The following is a 14,933-nucleotide window of genomic DNA, read 5'->3' as shown; positions in this document are numbered from 1 at the left end:
GGGTGTATGTGTTGATGTTCGTATGGTGTGTGTGCGCGCGCATGTATGTGTATGTGTGTAGGGTGTGGGGGTTCTGTGTGTGTGTGTGTGTGTGTGTGTGTGCGCGCGCGCACTGTGTTGTGTTGTGTGGGATATACATTGTAACACTGAGTAGTGACGGAGGCATTGTGTTGATTCGTTTACTTCTGTTCAATGTTTACTAAGTCTATTTTGGACGGTGTACATTGGAAAAGTAGAGTACTGTTTTGTTACAAAAGTGATTTTCCATTATCATCATCATCATATAACTTCGTCGTTATCCTCCCACCGGCATTAGTCTATCGTCGTGACATAAGCCAGAGAAGAATGTGTCAAATACCTTTGCTTTTGAAGATGGGATCAGACAGAGACACGCACGTGCTTGCACGCGTTAACCTCCCCCCCAACTCCCCCACACACACACCACACAACACACACACACACGCACGCACGCACACACAACGTCTAATGTCACTTGACTTGAAATTGAAGGCATGTAAAACTGAAGCACGAACGAACGCATCACGCCGCACGCCGCATACACACACACGCACGTACACACACGCGCGCGCGCGCACACACACACACACACACACGCACGCACACGCGCGCGCATACTCTCCCTCTCTCTCTCTCCCTCTCTGTGTGTCTGTCTGTCTGTCTTTCTCTCCCCCCCCCCCTCTCTCTCTCTTCCCTAGTTTGCCCTGTAATCCTGTACAATGTAGAATTAAGTGGGAGAAAAAGAGAAAAAAAATCAATCAACAACAAACAAAACACAAAAGCGAACGAAACTTTCGACCCACTACCCTATTTTTCTTCTTTCTTTTTTTTCCTCTCCAAAGGGAACACCCGAGAGAGAGAGAAAAAAAGAAGTTATTATCAGCCTAGACATCAAACAGAAAAGCCGACGTGATGACAGAGAAAACCTGCAGGGTATTTGGAATTCGAATTAAGATGCTCTGAACATCTTCTGTCGACAGTCAAGCCAAGAGAGCTAAAATATAACAGTAGTGTGACGATACCCTTTGGGGGAAGGTTGGGGTGGAGGGCACAACAATAAAACGTACGAGCGCGGATACGTGCGTGCACACACACACACAAACGTACACACACACACCACACACACACAGAGTTTGCCCTAACGAGAAAAAAAACATATATAATGTTTAGACAAACAAGACAAAAACACAATATACTTAGTTTGCACAAACAAGAACAACTGTGCACGGAGAGATTTCTGGGGTTATCGTGATATGCAAGCCTTCTTCAAGTTCTGCGTTTCCTCTGGTTCCTGTTTTATTTTCCTTCTCATAATGTCTATCGCTTTGTGTGTGTGTGTCAACCAGAGGATGGTGTGCATAGGTGTATGTTTGCTATGCGGAAGGAAGGAGGTGATTTTCGTCCTTTCTGATACCCCTCAATGTGTGTGTGTTTTATAGTTTGTGTGTGTGTGTTGGTGTGTGTATGTGGGGGGGGGGGGGGGGGGGGGGGGGGGGGGGGAGGTGTGTGTATGTGTTTTTTTTTCATCGCGTGTATGTGTTTCCTCGTGTGTGTGTGTGTGTGTGTGTCTGTTTCCTCCTATGCGTGTGTGTGTGTGCGTTTCATCGTGTGTGTGTGTGTTTCCTCTGTGTGTTTGTTTCCTCTGTATGTGTGTGTGTGCATGTGTTTTTTCATCGCGCGCGTGTGTTAGTGTGTGTGTGTTTGTGTGTGTGTGTGTGTTTCCTCTGTGTGTGTGTTTCCTCTGTATGTGTGTGTGTGTGTGCATGTGTTTTTTCATCGCGCGCGTGTGTGTGTGTGAGAGAGAGAGAGAGAATGTATGTCTGTGTTTTGTGTTTGTGTTCACGCACGTGCGCATGTGCGTATGATGCAGGATGTGGTTTTTTTTGGGGGGGTTTTGTGTGTTTTTTTTGTCCGGGAGGTCTCACATTACATCCGTACGCACGTGCAGGTGCCTTCTTATCAAGAAAAGATCTGGACGGGAAAGGATGATTTTTAAAATATACGAAGCGTTATATTTAATCTTCACACCCCATTCCAGCCCGCCCCTCCACCTCCCCTCCCTTTTCTTTCCTCCCTCCCTACCTACCCCATAATATTCACCCGTTTTGCCTCTGTTCCTCCTAAATGATATGTCTTGGTGATGAAAAAAAACTAAAAAAAAAAAAAAAAAAAAAAAAAAAAACCCCACCAAAAAAGCCGGATATTTTCAAGTTAAGACGCAGTTAGGCGGGCAAGCACACTGGGTTAATTTTACGCTTTGGGGGGAGGGGGGGGGGGGGAAACGCTGGTTCTGCTGCGCCTTATAAGAGATAAGTCACAAAGGACTCGTCTGTATTATGTAACATTATGTTCTTGTTGAGGAGACTTCTGGTGTAAAAAGGACTGATACGGTATAAAAAAAAAAAAAAAAAAAAAATCTGTGTGGGTGGTTGGGTGTGGGGGGTGTTGTGTTCGTGTGTGTGTGTGTGTGTGGAATAAACGTTTGCAATAGGTGCGCAAAATTGCAGGTGATTCGAGCACGTAACAAAGCGACACTTTGAATTTCTCTCTGTCAGTCTTTGTCTCTTGTCTCTCTCTCTCTTTTAGTTTCTGTCTCTGTGTCTTCCTGCTTCTCTCTCTCTCTCTCTTAGAACACAAAACTGCTAACTAGTGAAAGAAACCATTAAACTAAATCAATTTATGAAACAGCCACTTCTTGGAAGACATCTTGTTTATGTGACAGCGCCTACGCAGGATTTTTTTTTTTTTTTTTTGCCGGGTGTTTTACCAAAAAGTGATTTGTAGCGCGCTCACACACACACGCACACACACCTAGTACCTACACACACAAACACACACATACACACACAGAGAAGGGCGTACGTGTGTGTGACAGTTCTGGTATTTTAAGAACTGTGTTTGAATCACGGATAGCAATGATTTGATTTATATTGTAGACGTAGACCTGTGTGTGTGTGTGTTTGCGCGCGCGCGCGGCTGTCTGTCTGTCTGTGTGTGTATGGATGTGTGTGTGCGCGCATGTTCGTGTGTGTTTATGTATGTCTGTGTATGTATATGTGTGTGTGTATTTGTGGGTAGATATGAAAACCAGATTCGTTTCGTATCCTCCCTGATAGGCTTTTTTTTGTTTGTTTGTTTATTCCCTCAGCAGTGTTTTTGATATGCATTTGAGGAAGTTGGGGAGCAGAATGCTGATCAATAATATTATTACTCCCTGGAGAGCAGCAATGGATACTCTTTTAACTTTCCATATAACTTTTGATCACTTGTACTTGGCACAGAGCTATTGTTTTCCTCCACTCACCTCCCCTCCCCGGGTTAAGTTTTTGCACGGAAGAACAACACTGACGTTGCTTGGAAAATAATCCATGGAAGGGTTTCGTGTTGGTAGTCGGTGTGTGTCTTTTACTTTCTGTTTATGTAGCTCCGCGTGATATGTTTTTCCTTTTTTTCTTCTTTTTTGACTCACTTGTGTAAACAAAGTGAGTCTATGTTTTAACCCGGTGTTCGGTTGTCTGTGTGTGTGTGTGTCCGTGTTAAACTTTAACATTTTCTCCGCAAATACTTTGTCAGTTGACACCAAATTAGGCATAAAAATAGGAAAAATTCAGTTCTTTCTAGTCATCTTATTTAAAACAATATTGCACCTCTGGGATGGGCACAAATAAATTAAAAAATGAAGCCTAATTATATGCAAACTGCATTTACTGTTATATTTATATTTTTTGCTTTCTCTAAACTTGGCACTTTGATCTCATATTCTGACCCAACAACAAAAGCAGTCATCATTTTTTGTTCAAACAGGAACTTCTTTTGCTGAGCATGGAAGTTTAATTTATTTTGCAAACGTTTTGGTGCAGATTGTAAAAAAAGGGAAATTACTCTATAATTAATGCTAGGGGACTTAATTTGCTTTAAACTGATCTTTCTCATCTTAAACATTACATTTTGAAATTATACTCGATACATAAAAAGCTTGGATTTTTTTAAAAAGTGTATCACAAGTGAGTCTTGAAGGCCTTGCCTCTCTTGTTCTTCTTTCCTTCTCTTTTTGTACAGTATGATTGTTTGGTCGTTGTCTGCTCGTGGATGTTGATTTTATTATGAGTGCAATAGCCGAGTGGTTAAAGCGTAGGACTTTCAATCTGAGGGTCCCGCGTTCGAATCTCGGTAACGGCGCCTGCTGGGTAAAACTGAAAGGGTGGAGATTTTTCCCGATCTCCCAGGTCAGCATAATTATGTGCAGACCTGCTTAGTGCCTGAACCCCTCTTCGTGTGTATACGGCAAGCAGAATATCAAATACGACACGTTAAAGATCCTGTAATCCATGTCGGCGTTCGGTTAGGTTATGGAAACAAGAACATACCCGGCATGCACACCACCCGAACACGGAGTATGGCTGCCTACACGGCGGGGTAAAAACGGTCATACACGTAAAAGCCCACTCGTGTACATACGAGTGAACGTGGGAGTTGCAGCCCACGAACGAAGCAGAAGAGAAGAAGAAGATTTTATGTTTAGAAACAAAAAAACGTTCAGCCGTCACTACAAACATCTGAACGATTGATATTGCAATCTCTTTTTATTGGTAGTATGACTGATGAGTCCTCCGTCGCCCAATGCCTTACTTCTCCACTGGTAGCTTTTTTTTTCTTTTTTTTTCAGTAGTGTTTTTTCTTCTCTTCTTCTTAATACACCCCCACTTCCTCCACACGTCTGACCCCCCCCCCCCCCCAACCAACTCTCCACACCCAGTGTGTGTGTGTGTGCGCGCGCGCGTGTGTTGTGTGTGTATGGATGTGTGTGTGTGTGTGATCATGCGCACGTATGTATGTATGTACGTATGTAATCACGTGTGTGTGTGTGTGCGTGTGCTGAACTGAATGAATGCGTACATATCCATTTTACCTTAGTCCTCCGGTTCGAGTCCCGACAAGAATATTTACTCTCCCCCTCCCTAATCCCGACTCCCCCCCCCCCCCCCCCCCCCCCCCCCCCACACACCCTCTCCCTCACCGAACCCCCTGGAACCACCCCAGAGTAGTAGCCTTCTTCTTTTAAAAAAAACCAAAATAAAACAAAAAGACCAAAAAAAAAACAAAAAACCCCAAAAAACAACTTTTCAAGCGCTACACTGGTCTCAGCTGACCGAGGCTTAAAAGTGAAGGGGTTTTTCTTCTCCTTCTTCGTTCGTGGGCTGCAACTCCCGCGTTCACTTGTATGTACACCGAGTGGGCTTTTACGTGTATGACTGTTGTTGTTTTCTTGTTGTTTTTTACCCCGTCATGTAGGCAGCCATACTTCGTTTTCGGGGGTGTGCATGCTGGGTATGTTTTTTTGGTGTTTTTTTTGTTTGTTTGTTTTCCATAACCCACAAACGCTGACGTGGATTACAGAATCTTTAACGTGTGTATATGATATGACCTTCTGCTTGCGTATACACACGAAGGGGGTTCAGGCGCAAGGATGTCGTGCTTGTCAAGGGGTTAAAAGGTTTTTGACGCTTCCGGGGGTTTAAAGATCGCAGAGAGAGGAGAAAAGAAAAGGGATGTGGTTGGTTGGGGGGGGGTTGGGGGGTTGGGTTGGCTCGGGAAACGGGAGGGAGGGTGGGGGGCTGGTGGTGGTGGTGGGAGGGGGGCGCGGTGATCCATATTAAGGGATCCCGGCCACTCCTGAATGAAATATTTATGATTATGGTTTTTTTGGCCAAACAGGTGTTTATTCGAAACTGCAAGATTCCTAGCTTCGTAAGCAGCAAAGTGTCTGTGGTAGAATGGATTTATCAGAGAATCTTCACCAAAGAAAGAAAGAAAGAAAAAATCAACAACGATAATAGTGTTGTGTATATATTATACGACTGAGTGCTTCAACAGACAAAAAACCACAAACGACCCTTTGTGATGGAACTGCTCAAAACACTGACAACTTAAGACTGATAAGAAATGGAATGGATGGAATGGGGATGTGTCTTGGCCCAGTCGTTGTAGACTTCTAGGACAAAGGTTACACACACACACACACACACACACACAGCGCGCACGAAGGCTATCTTACACAGCATAACTGTAACCTCGCAATATCAATTATGCCAAGCCTCAATATTTGTATCGCTTCTCTGTCTCATATATATATATATATATATATATAAGAACTCACACTCTCTTGGGCTCCGCTCCGTACAGAAAGAATTGAGGTAAATACCGAAACCGGTAAAATAAAGTAAAATAAAATATCAACAACAGTACTCTTGGCATGTCTTTAAAACTTGCAATTCAATTAAAAAAAACAGCAAATTTTCGCTGTATAACAGCTTCTTCAGGCAAGGGCATCATCTTTCTCTCTCTATATATATATATATATATGTGTGTGTGTGTACATATATATATGTGTGCGTATATGTGTATATATATGGTAACATGAAAGCAACTTATCCCTTGAGGAAGGAACGAGATCGAGAATATGTGAGAGATCGATGTGTTTGTTTTTCTTTTCTCTCTCTCTTAGATTCAATTCGTTCGTTCTCTCTCTGTCTCTGTGTGTCTGTGTGTCTGTCTGTCTGTCTATATATATCTCTTTCTTTTTCAGACAAGCGGTATCAAACCCATCCATTACGCGGGGGCGATTCTGGCGCTGCTCATGGGCCTGGTGTACTGCTGGATCCAGACGTCACTGTCCTGGCGCCATCACCGGAAGGAGTGCGTCACCTACGTGCAGCTCGCCAACAGCATCCTACTGTCTGCGTGCCTTCTGACCTGTATCCTTGTTCTAGTTTCAGATGTTTGTTCCGTAGTTTTTTCCACTGCAGTAGGAAATTCTTTTCCAGCCTATAGTCTTTCGTGAAGGACTTGGTTTGAACTGTTTGATCAATGGATTTTCCACTGCAGTAGGAATTCATTTACAGCTTATAATAATTATACTTTCGTGAAGGACTTAAAAAAAAAACCCACTCAAACTGGGAGGTAACATTGCACTGGCTCTTAGTGCTGCAGCTTTAGGGGAGGGGGGGAGACAACATTGCACTGACTCTTAGTGCTGCAGCTTTAGGGGGGGGGGGAGACAACATTGCACTGACTCTTAGTGCTGCAGCTTTAGGGGAGGGGGGGAGACAACATTGCACTGACTCTTAGTGCTGCAGCTTTAGGGGATGGGGGGGGGGGGGAGACAACATTGCACTGACTCTTAGTGCTGCAGCTTTAGGGGAGACAACATTGCACTGACTCTTAGTGCTGCAGCTTTAGGGGAGGGGGGGAGACAACATTGCACTGACTCTTAGTGCTGCAGCTTTAGGGGATGGGGGGGGGAGACAACATTGCACTGACTCTTAGTGCTTCACCTTTAGGGGGAGGTAACATTGCACTGACTTTTAGTGTTGCAGCTTTAGGGGGAGGTAACATTGCACTGACTTTTAGTGCTGCAGCTTTAGGGGGAGGTAACATTGCACTGACTCTTAGTACTGCAGCTTTGGGGGGAGACAGCATATCACTGACTCTTAGTGTTGCAGGTTTGGGGGAGACAACATTGCACTAGCTCTTAGTGCTGCAGCTTGGGGGGGGGGGGGAGGGGGCGGAGACAACATTGCACTGGCTCTTAGTGCTGCAGCTTTGGGGGATAGCTGGCCCTTTTTGGGATCATTCCAACGCCGACTGGGTATCTAAGCCCTCTTGCCCGAGAGAGTGAGGATTATAACTTGGGCAAGACACTGTCCACCACAATCAGATTCTAGCCCATTTAGCCGGGACAGTTACCTTTTTTCTGCTGTTCTGATGGTTGTAGTGCACGACTGACTATCATACATAATATTATGATAAGAGTTAATTCTACCTTAATGGCGGGCTAGACCGTAGAATTACGGTAGTTGTTAAAACGTAACAGTTGAGGACGAACAGAAACACAAATAAAGGTATTTGAAAAATATTTAAACGAGACTTAGTCTGCGTGGAAGTTGATGTTTGATCCTGAATTCTACCATACCAGAAGGGGCGCCCCGAACCGTTGATTTTATGGTTGAGTGTGCCAGCCAGTTCAGCCTGGGACGGCCAGTTCGTGCCTTGCTTTCCTGGTGACCAGTCAGAGCCATTGGCTTCACAACTCGCGTTAATTCTGTTGATCCGCGCTTTTATATTCATGGTCTTATTGGCGGGAGCTGCCTGCTTAAACACACACACACACTTGTAGCCTAAGGAAGCAATGTGTGCAGTATAGCACTTTCTATGCCTAAGTGAAAAGTGAAAAGTGATAAAAATGTGGTCCGCCAGCCATTGTTTTACAGCATTACTTAGCGACGGGACCTACCTGCCTACTTACTACTACCACCACCACCCTACTCCTAAGAAGAAGAATTATAACAATAGCAATAATGATGACACTGATGATGATAGAAGAGTAATCATAGTAATTTAAATGACTAAAGGTCGTAATTGTTATTATTGTTATCAGTTACCACTAAGATTAACCTTGACTTCCGCCTCAGACATAGCCAGCAAAGGCACGCTGAAGTTGAAAGAGCACTTTAAACACGGAACGAAAGAGGTGAGTGCCTTCCCCTTCCATCTCAACTCCCCCCACCCCCACCCCCACGCGCGCTTGAATGCACAGACAAACATATTCACTGATACACATTCACGCCTCCACAAACTCACGCAGACAACGTAGAGACACCCCCGCAAACATGTCTGATTGAATCTCTCTGTCTCTGTCTCTTTCTCTCACTCTTTATTTCTCTCTCTCTCTCAATCCCTCTCTCTCTCTCAATCCCCCTCTCTCTCTTTCTTCCCGGCCCTTCAACTTCTTTTTTTTTTTTTCTATCTCTTCCTCATACTCTGCGCGTGCTGTGCACCTGTTGATGCGCGCGCGCGCGCGCGTGTGTGTGTGTGTGTGTGTGTGTGTGTGTACTCCATATGAAATAAGCCAATGAAAGAAAAGAAAAACAAAAAAACAACAACTGGGAATTCATATTCGAAACCGGGTTGGCAACCCGAATGAGAACCTGCCGGGGCTCTCTACCTTATCCATCGATCTACCGCTTGTGTGTGTGTGTGTGTGTGTGTGTGCACACGCAGATATATAATAAGTAAAAGAGTGAACGGATTCACCAATTCAAACGGCCATCCTCCTTTCTTCATACTCTTCTGGCCTTTTCCACTGCCAACCCCCTGTCCTTAACCTCTGACTCTCCCATCCCCCCTCCTCCCCCTTCCCCATCACTCTTCCCTCCTCCTCCTCCTCCCAAAGCTTACATCCCCTTCCCATCTGTTGTGGAATAAAACAAAATAAGGTTTGTTTGTGATAGATCTGTGCATTCTTTCTCTGTTGTTCTTTGTCGGGGTACGGGAGAGTAAGAGGCAGAGAGAGCGATTGAGAGATAGAGAGGGTGGGGTGCAGTGAAGTGCTTGCGAAAAGTGTGTTGTGAGTGCGAGCTGTTTAATAATGCAGTTTGGTTTGGAGAGAGGGGGGGGGGGGGTACTTGTTCGGGGTTTTTTTTTTTTTTTTTTTTTTTTTTTTTTTTTTTTTTTCATTGTAAAATGATACAACGAGCGTAGTCTTTTATCATAGACACCAAAAAAAACAACGACATGTAAGGGGATGAAGTTCATGCATTCTGCTCTTCATGGTTCCATTTTTTTTATCGGGGAAATGTGAGCAGACTTCATAGTCCCAACTTTGGGGGCAACTGCTCTTTATTTCATGTCGTTTATGGACCAAAATTGTGTCCCTTCGGTTAGTGCACTTGTTTGAAAATTGCGTCGCTTTGTCATACAGAGGAAGAACAGTTTGTGCAGTTGTTGTTGACAATGGCTTTCCAGTCGAAACCCTCAAGTTTCTTCCGAAGAACGATGATAGTTGCACCTGTTTGTTGTTTAAACAACTGGCTTAACGTTGTTTGCATTTTGTTCAAAGAACACCAGTTAGCGTACTCGTTTGTCCGTTGTTGAAAATGGCTTGACGTTGTTTGTATTCGTTTGTCCTCGGAAACAACTACAGTGTACTTATGTTGATAATGTAGTGCCTATAAAAAAGCGACTGCCATTGTCCGTGTTTCTTAACAGTTTTCAATGAATGAAGAGCGCCTGACGGCTGTTGTTTATATGATTCCGAATATAGGCGCTGCATTACAATCGACAATGACAGCAATAATAACAATGATAATACTGATGATGATGATAATGGCTGTTATTTTGCTGGTGCTTTAACGAATGATGAGCGCCTAGCGGCAGATGTCAGTCAATTCTACCCAGGTAGGAAACTTATGCATATGATTCCGAATGTAGGCGCTGTATTACAATCGACAATGATAATAATGATGATAATGATAGTAATAATAACAATGATGATACTTATGATGATGAGCGCCTAGCGGCAGCTGTCAGTCAATTCTACCCAGGTAGGAAACTTGTGCATATGATTCCGAATGTAGGCGCTGTATTACAATCGACAATGATAATAATGATGATAATGATAGTAATAACAACAATGATGATACTAATGATGATGGCTGTTACTGTACTGGTGCTTTAACGAATGATGAGCGCCTAGCGGCAGCTGTCAGTCAATTCTACCCAAGTAGGAAACTTGTTATGCATATGATTCTGAATATAGGCGCTGCATTACAATCGACATTGTAATAATTATGATAATGATAATAATGGTGATAATGACAGTAATAATAACAATGATGATACTTATGATGATGACGATAATGGCTGTTATTTTGCTGGTGCTGTAGCGAATGATGAGCGCCTAAAGGTAGCTGTCAGTCGGCTGGAACTAGGTGTAGGCAGCCTGTTGTGCATAAGACTCCGAAGATTGGCGCTTTTCTCGTATCAGTGATGATGATGATAATGTTAATAATGCCAAGAAGAATGGTGATGATGATATTGATAATAGTATTAAGAAGGATAATGATGAATGATGCAAGTGCTAAGGATATTGATGATGATGATAATGAAAATGATGCTGATGATATTGGTAATAGTTTTTAGAAGGATAGCGATGATAATAATAATGACAAAAGTACTAAGGATGATTATAATAATAATTGTACTAAGAAGAAGGATGTTGATGAAGATAATAATAATGATAATAGCACTAGGAAGGTAAATGATAATAGTACCAAGAAGGATGATGATGATGATCATAACAATGATAATAGTACTAAGAAGGATGATTATGATAATAGTACTAGGTAGAAGTATGGTGATGATGATAATACAGATAATGATACAAAGAAGGATGATGATGATATTGATAATAATGATAAAAGTACTATGAAGGATGATGATGATAATAGTACAAAGGATGATGATGGTGAAAATGATAACAGGAATGAGAAGTACATGGTGATGATGATGATAATAATAGTACTAAAAAGAGGAAAGATGATGACGGTGATAATGATCATAATAGTACTAAGAATAAGGATGTTAATGATAATAATAAAAGTACAAAGAAGGATGATGATAATGACGATGATGACGGTGATAATGATAACAGTACTAAGAGGGACGATAATGATAGTAGTACTAAAAAGAAGAACGATGATGATGGTAACAATGATGATAATACTAAGAAGAGGGATGACGATGATGACTATAACGATGATAATACTGGGACTGATGATGATGATAACAGTACAAAGAAGGATGATGATGATAAACAAGTGTTTATTAATATCCTGTTGGCATGGTGTGGGGGTGTGGCAGGGCAACCTGAAGCCCATCTACGTGGTGTCCACGGTGTCTCAGTGGATGACGGCCATCTCGGTGATGCTCTTCCTGCTCACCTTCTACCCCTCCTTCTCCAAGATCACGCTGCAGGCCCCCAGAGTGCTGCTCCACCGGAACAGGGTGAGCCCCCCACAGGGGAAACGATGACACGGACAATTTCCTTCTTTCATTCTTTCCAGAGTCCTGCTCCACCGGAACAGGGTGAGCCCCACAGGGAAACGATGACACGGACAATTTTCTTTCTTTCCTTCTTTCCAGAGTCCTGCTCCACCAGAACAGGGTGATCCCCCCAGGGGAAACGATGACACGGACAATCTTTCTTTCTTTCTTTCTTTCTTTCTTTCTTTCCAGAGTCCTGCTCCACCGGAACAGAGTGAGCCCCACCCACCCCCTCTCGGGGAAACAATGACACGGACATTTTTTCGTTGTTGTGCTTTTCTTCCTTTTTGTCGTTCTTTCTTTCTTTCTCTTCCTTTATTTTTTTTCTTTCTCTGCTTTTTCTTTTGCTTCTTTCTTTCTTTCTTTTTGCCTTCTTGGGCTGCAACTTTCCATGCTCCTTCACATTTGTGAGTTCTTTCTTTCTTTCTTTTTGGTTTCTTGGGCTGCAACTTTCTATGTTCGTTCACTTCCGCCAGTGGGACTGAGCCGGTGGAGAAATGGCTTACACAGACAGTTTCCTTTTCTTTTCGTCTTTCTTTCTTTGTGGAATGCAACTTCCAACGTTCAGTCAAATCCGCGAGTGGAATTTTTTTCCCCCTGTCTTACCGGTTTTAACCTCCGACATGTAGGCAGCCATACTCCGTTATCCGGCGAAGATATGCTGCACACTGGGTACGTTCTCCATAACCTACCGAACGCTGACAAGGGTAACAGGATCTTTAATGTGCATGTTTGATCTGCTGATGTATATACACGCAGGGGGGTCAAGAACTATATGTTGACCTGGGATATCGGGGGAAAAAAGTCTCCACACCTTGTCCAACATGTGCCCGTACCAGGATCGAACCCAAACCCCAATGCTCTACCCACTGGGTTATTGCACCCTCCCGAGACATTGACACTGAATGACTTTGATTAAAACGATCAAGGCCAACAGACCCTATCATAACAAGTGCAGACAAAAAGATACAAAGAAGAAGAATTCAAAGATTCAAAGACATATAATCCTTTTGGGGTGTGGAGGATACGGTACCAGTACATACTCATTGAATGACAACTTATGTCCAACGATGTCTCCGAAACACGCAGAAACGCACACCCAAGCGCGCACACATACACACGCGCGCGCGCTAATAATAACGTGCGTGCGTGAGTGTGTGGACTCTAGTAAATCATAATTTATATGCACTACTTCCCAACATCAGTGCTTGTTTGTCCTATCAGTTGTCCAGATTTTAATCACGGTGTGGTTTAGCTGTTCACATCTGCTGTCAGAAGACAGTTTGGATTCATTTTCTTTCATGATTCATACAGCCCCGAGGCACAGATTGTGTGTGTGTGTGTGTGGTTGCATACCTACGTGCGTGCGTGCATGCATGCCTTTGTTTCCTGATTGATCTCGCATCATTCATTGACAGCTTGGGAAAATCGTGCGGTTTATGATTTGACGCATAGTCTTCCATTCGGAAAATGCACACACCACCATTCCTGCAATTCTCATTTCTCTCTAACACACACAGGCGCGCGTGCACAAACACACACACATAGCATTAAATATATATATATATATAATATATATATGTACAATCTCTCGCTTTCTCTCTCTCTCTCTCTCTCACACACATATACACTCTCTCAATCGCACACACACTGTCTCATTAACACACACACTCACTACACACACATTCTCTTCTCTCTCTCTCTCTCTGTGTCATTCACACTCTCTCACACACAATGTATATTTTTTTGTATGATCATTACTTTTTTTTTTTGCAGACCAGTCACATTGCCAACGGGAACGCCCACAATGGCCATGCCACCAACGTCTGATTGATTCTCTCCCCTGTTCTGTCCGTCACACCATCGTCATCAGAAATGACGGGTCACCCAGTCGTCAGTTTGGGGCCATGTGTCTTTCGTTTGAAGGATCCATAATCCATCTCCTCTCCACACTCACACTGCTAGAGTGACCTCATCTTTCTCCACAACAACAGTGAAAAAAACGTGACGGTGAAAGACGACGATGATGATGTCACAGGACATCAGTGATGTAATACAGTGGTTTCCCACACACACCTCCCCCCACACTCCCTGTACACACTCTCATGATGGTAATAATAATAATGATGTATTATGATTATTATTATCATTATTTTGTTGTTGATGGTATTATATATGAACAATATTTATGTATATAATTGCTCTCTCTCTCTCTCTGCATATGTAAGAGGGAGGGAGAGGGTTTTTATATGGCACTACAAATGCTATTACTTGTGTGCCAATGCAATTTTGCCTTCTGAACAAATTGTGTCGCAATAATATATATATATATATAGAGAGAGAGATTGATTTTGTGTGTGTCTTTTCTGAACACTCGCATTTCGGATGTGTTGGTATATATATATACGTTCGGTGGCTGTGTTAAACTTAGGCAGTTTTTAAGGTCTACATGAAATTGGATTGATAAGAAATGTACATTGGTGATTTTTTTTTTTGTGTGTGGTTGGTTGGTTGTTGTTTTTTTTTTGTAAGTACGATTGCTACCGTGATATTTAGCTTTTATTCAGAGGCCACACTCCTGTTCGCGAACGCACACACACACACACATGTATATATAAACAAGCACGTGTGGACACACACACCGAAATTTCCGACTTAATGCTTATGTTTTCTTTTACACATAAGGATACTTATATAGCGGCTATCCTCGGTCGGAGACCAAGCTCTACGCGATTTACAAACGCAGTCATTTGCACAACAGGCTGCCCACCTGGGTAGAGCCGACTGATGGCTGCCATTTGGGCGTTTCCCGTGTCATTCAAACGGATTTCAGTCACGCGCACATGATTATACTCATGCAACATTTTACGTGTATGACCGTTTTGTTTATTTACCCCGCCATCTAGGCAGCCATATCCCGTTTTCGGGGTGGTGCATGCAGGCTATGTTCTTGTTTCCATAACCCACCGAACGCCGACATGGATCACAGGATCTTTAACTTGCGTATTTGATCTTCTGCGTGTGTATACACA

General features: G+C 43.1%; 1 protein-coding gene across 3 annotated transcripts in view; it reads left to right on the top strand.

Annotated features, from left to right (window-relative positions):
• The window catches only part of LOC143301264 (DNA damage-regulated autophagy modulator protein 2-like), a 161,045-nt gene extending 146,610 nt beyond the window's left edge, over positions 1-14,435 (top strand). For 2 of the 3 annotated variants that reach the window (XM_076615417.1, XM_076615418.1), the window contains 4 exons: positions 6,605-6,773; positions 8,490-8,548; positions 11,719-11,862; positions 13,678-14,434. In XM_076615417.1, coding sequence (XP_076471532.1) covers positions 6,605-6,773; positions 8,490-8,548; positions 11,719-11,862; positions 13,678-13,731 — 426 coding nt within the window. In that variant the 3' untranslated portion in view covers positions 13,732-14,434. Of the gene's footprint in view, positions 1-6,604; positions 6,774-8,489; positions 8,549-11,718; positions 11,863-13,677 lie in introns of all 3 variants that reach the window. The other variant, XM_076615416.1, reaches the window with a different exon arrangement.
• Positions 14,436-14,933: the final 498 nt, after the last annotated feature.

Source organism: Babylonia areolata, chromosome 27, assembly GCF_041734735.1.
Source record: "Babylonia areolata isolate BAREFJ2019XMU chromosome 27, ASM4173473v1, whole genome shotgun sequence".
Lineage (NCBI taxonomy): Eukaryota > Metazoa > Mollusca > Gastropoda > Neogastropoda > Buccinidae > Babylonia > Babylonia areolata.
This window is presented reverse-complemented; position numbering and strand designations above follow the sequence as displayed.